At 36.8% G+C, this 15,365-nt stretch overlaps 1 protein-coding gene across 5 annotated transcripts in view; it reads left to right on the top strand.

The window, feature by feature from the left end:
* LOC124256170 (E3 ubiquitin-protein ligase FANCL-like) overlaps window positions 1-15,365 on the top strand; it is a 154,548-nt gene that overhangs the window by 54,289 nt on the left and 84,894 nt on the right. For all 5 annotated transcript variants that reach the window (XM_046690137.1, XM_046690131.1, XM_046690144.1 and 2 more), the window contains one exon: window positions 1,212-1,309. In XM_046690137.1, the coding sequence (XP_046546093.1) occupies window positions 1,212-1,309 (98 nt within the window). The remainder of the gene's footprint in view (window positions 1-1,211; window positions 1,310-15,365) is intronic.

Consider the following 15,365-nt stretch of genomic DNA (forward strand, 5'->3'; position numbering starts at 1 on the left):
GATTATTCCAGTTCCCACAAATGCTGTAGAGGGAAAGACAACCTCCATAGGTGGAGGTGCCCACAATTACTCACAACCCTCTAGTTCCTCTTATAACAACATAGATTATTCCAGTTCCCACAAATGCTCTAGAGGGAAAGACAACCTCCACAGGTGGAGGTGCCCACAATTACTCACAACCCTCTAGTTCCTCTTATAACAACATAGATTATTCCAGTTCCCACAAATGCTCTAGAGGGAAAGACAACCTCCACAGGTAGAGGTGCCCACAATTACTCACAACCCTCTAGTTCCTCTTATAACAACATAGATTATTCCAGTTCCCACAAATGCTGAGGGAAAGACAACCTCCACAGGTAGAGGTGCCCACAATTACTCACAACCCTCTAGTTCCTCTTATAACAACATAGATTATTCCAGTTCCCACAAATGCTCTAGAGGGAAAGACAACCTCCACAGGTAGAGGTGCCCACAATTACTCACAACCCTCTAGTTCCTCTTATAACAACATAGATTATTCCAGTTCCCACAAATGCTCTAGAGGGAAAGACAACCTCCACAGGTAGAGGTGCCCACAATTACTCACAACCCTCTAGTTGCTGTAGTGGAACAGAATCCTATCAACCTGGCCGTATCTGGTGACCTCCCTTCAACAAATTCTCAGGCCATAACCTCAAGTGTGAAAAACTCAGTAGCCAACTGTCAGGCAGTGAAGAGATAAGGAGATGCTACTGACATGCTGCTGACACTACCCAAGAGTAAATAACTCCAAAAGATCTTCCCCTAGTTCTTACTTACAAATTGCTCATCTGTAACCTTGCCATGGACCCCATGCTTGTAACAACTCTGGTAAGGTGATGCGGCCATGGCATCTAAGTAACTCATTTTGGGCATTTATGAAGGTATCGTGTAGAAGTAAACATCTTTACAAACACACAGAGTAATCAACTAAACTGACACCTCAGTTTGAATACATTTGATAGAAGGGTTTTTACTGAACTTGCTGAAGTAGATAAGTACTACGAGGCACAACTCCCTGGAGGAAGCCATGCTAATGGTAATAGCTGTCAATTGCATTGATGTTTGGGAAATTTCTCTCTGATTATTTTACTTCCTTAATTTGTTTTTTTTTATATCTGGTTGTGTGCTGATTGTGTGCATAATATTCTTGTAAGTTTCTTTCATACAAATTATCATACTTTATTTTTCAGATCAGTAATATTCAAGGCAACTCCCCAACTCCAAATATGCTGACCTCGAGATTGGCTTCCCATGTTCTTGCTGAAATGAAAGAAATAGGCTGGGACAAGTACCTTTATATTTTTACACATTCTTTAAGTTCACATGACCAATTGCATTTCAAGTAAATTAGAATTGACTGGAATGCCACAAAAGTTTGATCCTTAACTTACATACAATCAACTGCAGAGTTAAACATCATCAATATTTTACTTCACTGTGGTGTAGTGGGTCTGAGCACCATCTCACATATCACAATATACAAGCGATATACAGGCCAAAGAGACAATTTCTGAGAATACTTTTGATATACCTGACATACACAATGGTACAAAATATTTCACTGGTTGCTATTTTTAGACGGAAGTGCTACTCTTCCACAAAATGCATCAAAAACCATTTTGTCTTTTTGTAAAATTGCTGTCATGCAGGCATTTAAAAAACCTTTGAAGATTTAAATTGTACTTATTTTGTTCTGGTATTTTATGTATGTGATGTCAACATTCCCGAGAAATACAATCTTATATAGTCTTACGTTTTTACTTTTAAACAGTTGACATTTTCCAAGCACTCTCCTAATGGTCCTGTGTGACAAAGAATTTTATTATGGGCTGTGAAATTCATGTGTCAACATCGGTAGAGTGAAGCATACCATATACATGTAGATCTAAAGTTGTCTTTCCCTCTAAGACATAAAAAAGTTTAAGTAATAGAGTGGGTAAGTGTTGGTTTTTTTTCCATGTTTTTATTCCCAAAGTTCTGTTTACAGAGGGGCGGTTGGGTAGCCTAGTGGTTAAAGCGTTGGCTCGTCACGCCGAAGACCCGGGTTCGATTCCCCACATGGGCACAATGTGTTATGCCCATTTCTGGTGTTCCCCGCCGTGATATTGCTGGAATATTGCTAAAAGCGGAGTAAAACCAAACTCAGTCAGTTGTTTACAGACTTTACCTCAGTTGTACAGTATGGGTAGCTTCATAGTACATAAGTACAGTGTAGGTAGCTTCAAAGTACATAAGTACAGTATAGGTAGCTTCATAGTACATAAGTACAGTGTAGGTAGCTTCATAGTACATAAGTACAGTGTAGGTAGCTTCAGTAGTACATAAGTACAGTGTAGGTAGCTTCATAGTACATAAGAACAGTATAGGTAGCTTTATAATGCGTAAGTACAGTGTAGGTAGCTTCATAGTACATAAGTACAGTGTAGGTAGCTTCATAGTACATAAGAACAGTATAGGTAGCTTTATAATGCGTAAGTACAGTATAGGTAGCTTTATAATGCATAAGTACAGTAAAGGTAGCTTTATAATGCATAAGTACAGTATAGGTAGCTTTATAATGCATAAGTACAGTATAGGTAGCTTCATAATGCATAAGTACAGTATAGGTAGCTTCAAAGTACATAAGTACAGTATAGGTAGCTTTATAGTACATAAGTACAGTATAGGTAGCTTCAAAGTACATAAGTACAGTATAGGTAGCTTTATAGTACATAAGTACAGTGTAGGTAGCTTCATAGTACATAAGAACAGTATAGGTAGCTTCATAGTACATAAGTACAGTATAGGTAGCTTCATAGTACATAAGAACAGTATAGGTAGCTTCAAAGTACATAAGTACAGTATAGGTAGCTTTATAGTACATAAGTACAGTGTAGGTAGCTTCATAGGTACATAAGAACAGTATAGGGTAGCTTCATGGTACATAAGTTACAGTATATAGTAGCTTCATAGTACATAAGAACAGTATAGGTAGCTTCAAAGTACATAAATTACAGTATGGGTGGCTTTATAATTACATAAATTACAGTGTGGGTAGCTTCATGGTACATAAGAACAGTATAGGTGGGTTCATAGTACATAAGTACAGTATAGGTAGCTTCATAGTACATAAGAACAGTATAGGTAGCTTCATAGTACATAAGTACAGTATAGGTAGCTTCAAAGTACATAAATTACAGTATAGGTAGCTTTATAATTACATAAGTACAGTATAGGTAGCTTCAAAGTACATAAGTACAGTATAGGTAGCTTTATAGTACATAAGTACAGTGTAGGTAGCTTCATAGTACATAAGAACAGTATAGGTAGCTTCATAGTACATAAGTACAGTATAGGTAGCTTCATAGTACATAAGTACAGTGTAGGTAGCTTCATAGTACATAAGTACAATATAGGTAGCTTCATAGTACATAAGTACAGTGTAGGTAGCTTCAAAGTACATAAGTACAGTGTAGGTAGCTTCAAAGTACATAAGTACAGTATAGGTAGCTTCAAAGTACATAAGTACAGTGTAGGTAGCTTCAAAGTACATAAGTACAGTGTAGGTAGCTTCATAGTACATAAGTACAGTGTAGGTAGCTTCAAAGTACATAAGTACAGTGTAGGTAGCTTCAAAGTACATAAGAACAGTATAGGTAGCTTTATAATGCGTAAGTACAGTATAGGTAGCTTTATAATGCATAAGTACAGTAAAGGTAGCTTTATAATGCATAAGTACAGTATAGGTAGCTTTATAATGCGTAAGTACAGTGTAGGTAGCTTCATAGTACATAAGTACAGTGTAGGTAGCTTCATAGTACATAAGTACAGTGTAGGTAGCTTCAAAGTACTTAAGTACAGTGAAGGTAGCTTCAAAGTACATAAGTACAGTATAGGTAGCTTCATAGTACATAAGAACAGTATAGGTAGCTTTATAATGCGTAAGTACAGTATAGGTAGCTTTATAATGCATAAGAACAGTAAAGGTGGCTTTATAATGCATAAATTACAGTATGGGTAGCTTTATAATGCGTAAGTACAGTATAGGTAGCTTCATAATGCATAAGTACAGTATAGGTAGCTTCAAAGTACATAAAATTACAGTATAGGTAGCTTTATAGTACATAAGTACAGTATGGGTAGCTTCAAAGTACATAAATTACAGTATAGGTAGCTTTATGGTACATAAGTTACAGTGTAGGTAGCTTCATGGTACATAAATTACAGTATAGGTAGCTTCAAAGTACATAAATTGCAGTGTAGGTGGCTTCAAAGTACATAAATTACAGTGTAGGTGGCTTCATGGTACATAAGTTACAGTGTAGGTAGCTTCATGGTACATAAGTACAGTATAGGTGGCTTCAAAGTACATAAGTTACAGTATGGGTAGCTTTATAATGCATAAGTACAGTAAAGGTGGCTTTATAATGCATAAATTACAGTATAGGTGGCTTTATAATGCATAAAGTACAGTGTGGGTAGCTTCATGGTACATAAGTACAGTGTGGGTAGCTTCATGGTACATAAATTACAGTGTGGGTAGCTTCAAAGTACATAAAAGTACAGTATGGGTATCTTCATGGTACATAAGAACAGTATAGGTGGCTTTATATAATCATGAAGTGGGTACAGTATAGGTAGCTTTATAATGCATAAGAACAGTATAAGGGTGGCTTTATAATGCATAAGTTACAGTATGGGTGGCTTTATAATGCATAAATTACAGTATAGGTAGCTTCATAATGCATAAGTACATTATAGGTGGCTTCATAGTACATAAATTACAGTATAGGTGGCTTCATGGTACATAAATTACAGTATAGGTGGCTTCATGGTACATAAGTACAGTATGGGTGGCTTCATGGTACATAAGTACAGTATGGGTGGCTTCATGGTACATAAGTAACAGTATGGGTGGCTTCATGGTACATAAGTACAGTATGGGTAGCTTCATGGTACATAAAGTACAGTATGGGTGGCTTCATGGTACATAAGAACAGTATGGGTGGCTTCATGGTACATAAGTACAGTATAGGTAGGTATAAATGTACATGTATAAGGTGTATGGGTGGCTTCATGGTACATAAATTTACAGTATGGGTGGCTTCATGGTACATAAATTACAGTATAGGTGGCTTCATGGTACATAAATTGCAGTATGGGTGGCTTCATGGTACATAAATTACAGTGTGGGTGGCTTCATGGTACATAAATTACAGTATGGGTGGCTTCAAAGTACATAAGTACAGTATGGGTGGCTTCAAAGTACATAAGTTACAGTATGGGTGGCTTCAATAGTTACAGTATGGGTGGCTTCATGGTACATAAGTTACAGTGTGGGTGGCTTCATGGTGCATAAATTACAGTGTAGGTGGCTTCAAAGTACATAAAGTGCAGTGGAGTGGCTTCAAAGTACATAAGTAACAGTATGGGTGGCTTTATACATGCATATAGGTATAAGGTGTATGTGGCTTCATAATGCATAAGTGCAGTATGGGTGGCTTTATAATGCATAAGTACAGTATGGGTGGCTTTATAATGCATAAGTTACAGTATGGGTATCTTCATAATGCATAAAGTTACAGTGTGGGTGGCTTCAAAGTACATAAAGTACAGTGTGGGTGGCTTCATGGTGCATAAGTACAGTATAGGTGGCTTCATGGTACATAAATTACAGTATAGGTGGCTTCATAGTACATAGAATTACAGTGTGGGTGGCTTCATGGTACATAAGTGCACAGTGTGGGTGGCTTCATGGTACATAAATTACAGTGTAGGTGGCTTCAAAGTACATAAAGTACAGTATAGGTAGCTTCAAAGTACATAAGTACAGTATGGGTTAGCTTCATGGTACATAAAATTACAGTGTAGTTAGCTTCATGGTACATAAGTACAGTGTATGGGTGGCTTCAAAGTACATAAGTACAGTGTGGGTGGCTTCATGGTACATAAAGTACAGTGTGGGTGGCTTCATGGTACATAAAGTACAGTGTGGGTGGCTTCATGGTACATAAATTACAGTAAAGGTGGCTTCATGGTACATAAGTACAGTGTAGGTAGGCTTCATGGTACATAAGAGAACAGTATGGGTAGCTTCAAAGTACATAAATGCAGTATAGGTAGCTTCATGGTACATAAATTACAGTGTGGGTAGCTTCATGGTACATAAGTACAGTATAGGTGGCTTCATAGTACATAAATTACAGTATGGGTAGCTTCATAGTACATAAGAACAGTATAGGTAGCTTCATACAGTATGGTACATAGTACATAAATTACAGTATAGGTAGCTTCATAGTACATAAAGTACAGTATAGGTAGCTTCATGGTACATAAGTACAGTATAGGTAGCTTCATAGTACATAAGTTACAGTATAGGGTAGCTTCATGGTACATAAGTACAGTATAGGTAGCTTCATGGTACATAAGTACAGTATAGGTAGCTTCATGGTACATAAATTACAGTATAGGTAGCTTCATAGTACATAAAGTACAGTATGGGTAGCTTCATGGTACATAAAATTACAGTATGGGTAGCTTCATGGTACATAAGTACAGTATAGGTAGCTTCATGGTACATAAAGTACAGTATGGGTAGCTTCAAAGTACATAAATTACAGTATGGGTGGCTTCATGGTACATAAGTACAGTATGGGTGGCTTCATGGTACATAGAAGTACAGTATAGGTAGCTTCATGGTACATAAGTTACAGTATGGGTGGCTTCATGGTACATAAGTGGTACAGTGTGGGTGGCTTCAAAGTACATAAGTACAGTATGGGTGGCTTCATAATGCATAAAAGTGCAGTATGGGTGGCTTTATAATGTACATAAGTGCAGTATGGGTGGCTTCATAATGCATAAATTACAGTATAGGTGGCTTCATAATGCATAAATTACAGTATGGGTAGCTTCATGGTACATAGTACATACAGTTACAGTATAGGTGGCTTCATGGTACATAAATTACAGTGTGGGTGGCTTCATGGTACATAAGTACAGTGATGGGTGGCTTCAAAGTACATAAATTACAGTATGGGTAGCTTCATGGTACATAAAGTGGACAGTATGGGTGGCTTCATAATACATAAGAAGTACAGTATGGGTGGCTTTATAATGCATAAGTGCAGTATGGGTGGCTTCATGGTGCATAAATTACAGTATAGGTAGCTTCATAATGCATAAATTACAGTATAGGTGGCTTCATAATGCATAAGTACAGTATAGGTGGCTTCAAAGTACATAAAAGTACAGTATGGGTGGCTTCATGGTACATAAGTACAGTATGGGTGGCTTCATGGTACATAAGTACAGTATATGGGTGGCTTCATGGTACATAAGTTACAGTATATGGGTAGCTTCATAGTACATAAATTACAGTATGGGTGGCTTCATGAGTACATAAATTACAGTGTGGGTGGCTTCATGGTACATAGAATTACAGTGTAGGTAGCTTCATGGTACATAAGTTACAGTATGGGTAGCTTCATGGTACATAAAGTACAGTATGGGTGGCTTCATGAGTGCATAAAGACAGTATAGGTGGCTTCATAATGCATAAGTTACAGTATGGGTGGCTTTATAATGCATAAGTGCAGTATGGGTGGCTTCATAATGCATAAAGTTACAGTGTGGGTAGCTTCATGGTACATAAAGTTGCAGTATGGGTAGCTTCATAGTGCATAAATTACAGTGTAGGTGGCTTCATGGTACATAAGTACACAGTATGGGTGGCTTCATGGTACATAAAGTACAGTATAGGTGGCTTCAAAGTACATAAAGTTACAGTATAGGTATCTTCATGGTACATAAGAACAGTATGGGTGGCTTCATAATGCATAAATTACAGTATGGGTGGCTTCATAATGCATAAGAACAGTATGGGTGGCTTTATAATGCATAAGTACAGTATGGGTGGCTTCATAATACATAAGTACAGTATGGGTGGCTTCATAATGCATAAATTACAGTATGGGTGGCTTCATGGTAGTACATAAGTACAGTATGGGTAGCTTTATGGTACATAAGTACAGTATGGGTAGCTTCATGGTACATAAAAATTACAGTGTATGGGTGGCTTCATGGTACATAAGTACAGTGTAGGTAGCTTCATAGTACATAAGAACAGTATAGGTAGCTTCATAGTACATAAGTACAGTATAGGTAGCTTCATAGTACATAAGAACAGTATAGGTAGCTTCATAGTACATAAGTACAGTATAGGTAGCTTCATAGTACATAAGTACAGTATAGGTAGCTTCATAGTACATAAATTACAGTATAGGTAGCTTCATGGTACATAAGTACAGTATAGGTAGCTTCATGGTACATAAGTACAGTATAGGTGGCTTCAAAGTACATAAATTACAGTGTGGGTGGCTTCATAGTACATAAGTACAGTATGGGTGGCTTCAAAGTACATAAATTACAGTATGGGTGGCTTCAAAGTACATAAGTACAGTATGGGTGGCTTCATGGTACATAGTACAGTGTGGGTGGCTTCATGGTACATAAGTGTACAGTGTGGGTGGCTTCATGGTACATAAATTACAGTGTGGGTGGCTTCAAAGTACATAAAAGTACAGTGGAGTGGCTTCATGGTACATAAGAACAGTATAGGTGGCTTTATAATGCATGAAGTACAGTATAGGTGGCTTTATAATGCATAAAGTACAGTATGGGTGGCTTTATAATGCATAAGTACAGTATGGGTGGCTTTATAATGCATGAAGTACAGTAAAGGTAGGTATCTTCATAATGCATAAATTACAGTGTAGGGTGGCTTCATGGTACATAAATTACAGTGTGGGTAGCTTCATGGTGCATAAGTACAGTATAGGTAGCTTCATGGTACATAAGTACAGTATGGGTAGCTTCATAGTACATAAATTACAGTGTGGGTAGCTTCATGGTACATAAATTACACAGTATGGGTGGCTTCATGGTACATAACAGTACAGTATGGGTGGCTTCATAGTACATAAGTACAGTATAGGTGGCTTCAAAGTACATAAATTACAGTATAGGTGGCTTCATGGTACATAAGTACAGTGTGGTTAGCTTCATGGTACATAAGTTACAGTGTAGGTAGCTTCAAAGTACATAAGTACAGTGTAGGTAGCTTCATAGTACATAAGTACAGTGTAGGTAGCTTCATAGTACATAAGTACAGTGTAGGTAGCTTCATAGTACATAAGTACAGTAAAGGTAGCTTCACAGTACATAAGTACAGTGTAGGTAGCTTCAAAGTACATAAGAACAGTATAGGTAGCTTCATAGTACATAAGTACAGTATAGGTAGCTTTATAGGTACATAAGTACAGTGTAGGTAGCTTCATGGTACATAAATTACAGTATAGGTGGCTTCATAAGTACATAAATTACAGTGTAGGTAGCTTCATGGTACATAAGTTACAGTGTGGGTGGCTTCATGGTACATAAATTACAGTATAGGTGGCTTCATGGTACATAAGTACAGTATATGGTGGCTTCATAATACATAAATTACAGTATAGGTGGCTTCATAATGCATAAGTACAGTATAGGTGGCTTTATAATGCATAAGTTACAGTATAGGTAGCTTCATATAATACATAAAGTACAGTGTAGGTAGCTTCATGGTACATAAAGTACAGTGTAGGTAGCTTCATGGTACATAAAGTACAGTGTGGGGTAGCTTCAAAGTACATAAGTACAGTATAGGTAGGCTTCAAAGTACATAAAGTTACAGTATAGGTAGCTTCATGGTACATAAGTACAGTATGGGTGGCTTTATAATCATAAGTGCAGTATAGGTGTAGCTTCATAATGCATAATTACAGTATAGGTGGCTTTATAATGCATAAATTACAGTATAGGTGGCTTCATAATGCATAAGTACAGTATATAGGTAGGCTTCATAATGTATAAATTACAGTATAGGTAGCTTCATGGTACATAAAGGTACAGTATAGGTAGCTTCATGGTACATAAATTACAGTATAGGTAGCTTCATGGTACATAAATTACAGTATAGGTGGCTTCATGGTACATAATAGTACAGTATAGGTAGCTTCATGGTACATAAGTACAGTATGGGTGGCTTCATGGTACATAAGTACAGTATGGGTGGCTTCATGGTACATAAGTTACAGTATAGGTGGCTTCATGGTACATAAGGTACAGTATAGGTAGCTTCATGGTACATAAGTTACAGTATAGGTGGCTTCATGGTACATAAATTACAGTATATAGGTGGCTTCATGGTACATAAGTGCAGTATGGGTAGCTTCATGGTACATAAGTTACAGTATAAGTAGCTTCATGGTACATAAATTACAGTATGGGTAGCTTCATGGTACATAAAGTACAGTATGGGTAGCTTCATGGTACATAAGTACAGTATGGGTAGCTTCAAAGTACATAAGTACAGTATGGGTGGCTTCATAGTACATAAATTACAGTATAGGTGGCTTCATAGTACAGTGTGGGTGGCTTACAGTAGGGTGGCACATAAGTATACAGTGTGGGTAGCTTCATGGTACATAAGTACAGTGTGGGTAGCTTCATGGTACATAAGTACAGTATAGGTGGCTTCATGGTACATAAAGTACAGTATAGGTAGCTTCATAATACATAAAGTACAGTATAGGTGGCTTCATAGTGCATAAGTTACAGTATGGGTGGCTTCATAATGCATAAGTACAGTATGGGTAGCTTCATGGTACATAAGTACAGTATAGGTAGCTTCATAATGCATAAGTACAGTATGTAGGTGGCTTCATGTACATAAAGGTACAGTATAGGTAGCTTCATGGTACATAAATTACAGTATAGGTAGCTTCATGGTACATAAGTACAGTATAGGTAGCTTCATGGTACATAAGTACAGTATGGGTGGCTTCATGGTACATAAATTACAGTATAGGTAGCTTCATGGTACATAAAGTACAGTGTGGTAGCTTCATGGTACATAAATTACAGTATGGGTAGCTTCATGGTACATAAGTGCAGTATGGGTAGCTTCATAGTACATAAATTACAGTATGGGTAGCTTCATGGTACATAAGTTACAGTATAGGTGGCTTCATGGTACATAAGTACAGTATGGGTAGCTTCATGGTACATAAAGTTACAGTATAGGTGGCTTCATGGTACATAAGTACAGTATAGGTAGCTTCATGGTACATAAGTACAGTATGGGTAGCTTCATGGTACATAAGTACAGTGTAGGTAGCTTCATAGTACATAAGGTACAGTATATAGGTAGCTTCATAATGCATAAGTACAGTATGGGTGGCTTCATAATACATAAGTACAGTATAGGTAGCTTCATAGTACATAAGTACAGTATAGGTAGCTTCATAATGCATAAGTACAGTATAGGTAGCTTCATAGTGCATAAGTACAGTATAGGTAGCTTCATAGTACATAAGTACAGTATAGGTAGCTTCATAGTACATAAGTACAGTATAGGTAGCTTCATAGTACATAAGTACAGTATAGGTAGCTTCATAGTACATAAGTACAGTATGGGTAGCTTCATAGTACATAAGTACAGTATAGGTAGCTTCATAGTACATAAGTACAGTATAGGTAGCTTCATAGTACATAAGTACAGTATAGGTGGCTTCATAGTACATAAGTACAGTATAGGTAGCTTCATGGTACATAAGTACAGTATAGGTAGCTTCATGGTACATAAATTACAGTATAGGTGGCTTCATGGTACATAAATTACAGTATGGGTAGCTTCATAGTACATAAGTACAGTATAGGTAGCTTCATAGTACATAAGTATGGGTAGCTTCATGTAGCTTCATAGTACTTCATAGTACATAATTACAGTATAGGTAGCTTCATAGTACATAAAGTACAGTATAGGTAGCTTCATGGTACATAAGTACAGTATAGGTAGCTTCATAGTACATAAATTACAGTATAGGTAGCTTCATGGTACATAAGTACAGTATAGGTAGCTTCATAGTACATAAGTACAGTATATAGGTGGCTTCATAGTACATAAGTACAGTATAGGTAGCTTCATGGTACATAAAGTACAGTATAGGTAGCTTCATGGTACATAAATTACAGTATAGGTAGCTTCATGTACATAAATACAGTATAGGGTGGCTTCATGGTACATAAATTACAGTATGGGTAGCTTCATAGTACATAAAGTGCAGTATGGGTAGCTTCATAGTACATAAATTACAGTATAGGTAGCTTCATAGTACATAAAGTACAGTATAGGTGGCTTCATAATGCATAAGTACAGTATAGGTAGCTTCATGGTACATAAATTACAGTATAGGTGGCTTCATAGTACATAAGTACAGTATAGGTAGCTTCATAGTACATAAATTACAGTATAGGTAGCTTCATAGTACATAAATTACAGTATAGGTAGCTTCATAGTACATAAATTACAGTATAGGTAGCTTCATAGTACATAAGTACAGTATAGGTAGCTTCATGGTACATAAGTACAGTATAGGTAGCTTCATGGTACATAAGTACAGTATAGGTAGCTTCATAGTACATAAGTACAGTATAGGTAGCTTCATAGTACATAAGTACAGTATAGGTAGCTTCATAGTACATAAGTACAGTATAGGTAGCTTCATAGTACATAAGTACAGTATAGGTAGCTTCATAAGTACATAAGTACATAATATGGGTAGCTTCATAGTACATACAGTATAGGTAGCTTCATAGTACATAAGTACAGTATAGGTAGCTTCATGGTACATAAGTTACAGTATAGGTAGCTTCATGGTACATAAGTACAGTATAGGTGGCTTCATAGTACATAAATTACAGTATAGGTAGCTTCATAGTACATAAGTTACAGTATGGGTGGCTTCATGGTACATAAATTACAGTATGGGTGGCTTCATAGTGCATAAGTACAGTAGTATGGGTAGCTTCATGGTACATAAGTTACAGTATGGGTAGCTTCATGGTACATAAATTACAGTATGGGTAGCTTCATAGTACATAAGTACAGTATAGGTAGCTTCATGGTACATAAATTACAGTATAGGTAGCTTCATAGTGCATAAGTACAGTATAGGTAGCTTCATAGTACATAAATTACAGTATAGGTAGCTTCATAGTACATAGTAAGTACAGTATAGGTAGCTTCATAGTACATAAGTTACAGTATAGGGTAGCTTCATAGTACATAAATTACAGTATAGGTAGCTTCATGGTACATAAGTACAGTATAGGTAGCTTCATAGTACATAAATTACAGTATAGGGTAGCTTCATAGTACATAAGTACAGTATAGGTAGCTTCATAGTACATAAATTACAGTATAGGTAGCTTCATAGTACATAAGTACAGTATGGGTAGGTAGCTTCATAGTACATAAGTACAGTATGGGTGGCTTCATAGTACATAAGTTACAGTATAGGTGGCTTCATGGTACATAAATTACAGTATAGGTAGCTTCATAATTACATATAAGTAGCTTCATGAGTACATAGTATAGGTAGCTTCATGGTACATAAGTACAGTATAGGTAGCTTCATGGTACATAAATTACAGTATAGGTAGCTTCATGGTACATAAGGTACAGTATAGGTAGCTTCATAGTACATAGAATTACACAGTATGGGTGGCTTCATGGTACATAAGTACAGTATAGGTGGCTTCATGGTACATAAATTACAGTATAGGTAGCTTCATGGTACATAAAGTACAGTATAGGTAGCTTCATGGTACATAAATACACAAGTATGGAGTGGCTTCATGGTACATAGAATTACAGTATGGGTGGCTTCATGGTACATAAGTACAGTATGGGTGGCTTCATGGTGCATAAAGTGCAGTATAGGTGGCTTCATGGTACATAAAGTACAGTATGGGTAGCTTCATAATACATAAGTACAGTATGGGTAGCTTCATAAGTACATAAAATACAGTATGGGTAGCTTCATGGTACATAAATTACAGTATAGGTAGCTTCATAGTACATAAAATGCAGTATGGTGGCTTCATAGTACATAAGTTACAGTATAGGTGGCTTCATGGTACATAAATTACAGTATAGGTGGCTTCATGGTACATAAATTACAGTATAGGTAGCTTCATGGTACATAAGTTACAGTATGGGTGGCTTCATAGTACATAAATTACAGTATAGGTGGCTTCATAGTACATAAATTACAGTATGGGTGGCTTCATGGTATATAAATACAGTATGGGTGGCTTCATGGTACATAAGTACAGTTATGGGTAGCTTCATGGTACATAAGTACAGTATAGGTGGCTTCATGGTACATAAATTACAGTATAGGTAGCTTCATGGTACATAAATTACAGTATGGGTGGCTTCATAGTACATAAATTTACAGTATGGGTAGCTTCATGGTACATAAATTACAGTATGGGTGGCTTCATGGTACATAAATTACAGTATAGGTAGCTTCATGGTACATAAGTTACAGTATAGGTAGCTTCATGGTACATAAATTACAGTATGGGTAGCTTCATGGTACATAAGTTACAGTATGGGTAGCTTCATAGTACATAAGTACAGTGTAGGTAGCTTCATAGTACATAAGTACAGTATGGGTGGCTTCATGGTACATAAGAACAGTATGGGTGGCTTCATAGTACATAAATACAGTGTAGGTAGCTTCATGGTAGCTTACAGGTATGGGTATCTTCATGGTACATAAGTAGGTGGCTTCATAGTACATAAGTGCAGTATAGGTAGCTTCATGGTACATAAGTACAGTATGGGTAGCTTCATAATGCATAAGTACAGTATGGGTGGCTTCATAATTACATAAAATTACAGTATGGGTAGCTTCATAGTACATAAGTGCAGTATGGGTAGCTTCATGGTACATAAAAGTACAGTATGGGTAGCTTCATGGTACATAAATTACAATTATAGGTGGCTTCATGGTACATAAATTACAGTATAGGTGGCTTCATGGTACATAAATTGCAGTATGGGTAGCTTCATAGTACATAAGTGTATGGGTTTCATGGTACATAAAAGTGCAGTATATAGTAGGCTTCATAGTACATAAATACAGTATGGGTGGCTTCATAGTGCATGGCACATGGGTAGCTTCATGTACAGTATAGGTAGGCTTCATAATTACATAAAGTGCAATATGGGTGGCTTCATGGTACATAAGTACAGTATGGGTGGCTTCATAAGTACATAAATTACAGTATGGGTGGCTTCATAGTACATAAGAGGTGCAGTATGGGTGGCTTCATGGTACATAAGTACAGTATGGGTGGCTTCATGGTACATAAGTACAGTATAGGTGGCTTCATGGTACATAAAGTTACAGTATGGGTGGCTTCATGGTACATAAAGTGCAGTATGGGTAGCTTCATAAGTACATAAAGTGCAG

Source organism: Haliotis rubra, unplaced genomic scaffold, assembly GCF_003918875.1.
Source record: "Haliotis rubra isolate DU_JTF1 unplaced genomic scaffold, ASM391887v1 Scf116, whole genome shotgun sequence".
Taxonomy (NCBI): domain Eukaryota; kingdom Metazoa; phylum Mollusca; class Gastropoda; order Lepetellida; family Haliotidae; genus Haliotis; species Haliotis rubra.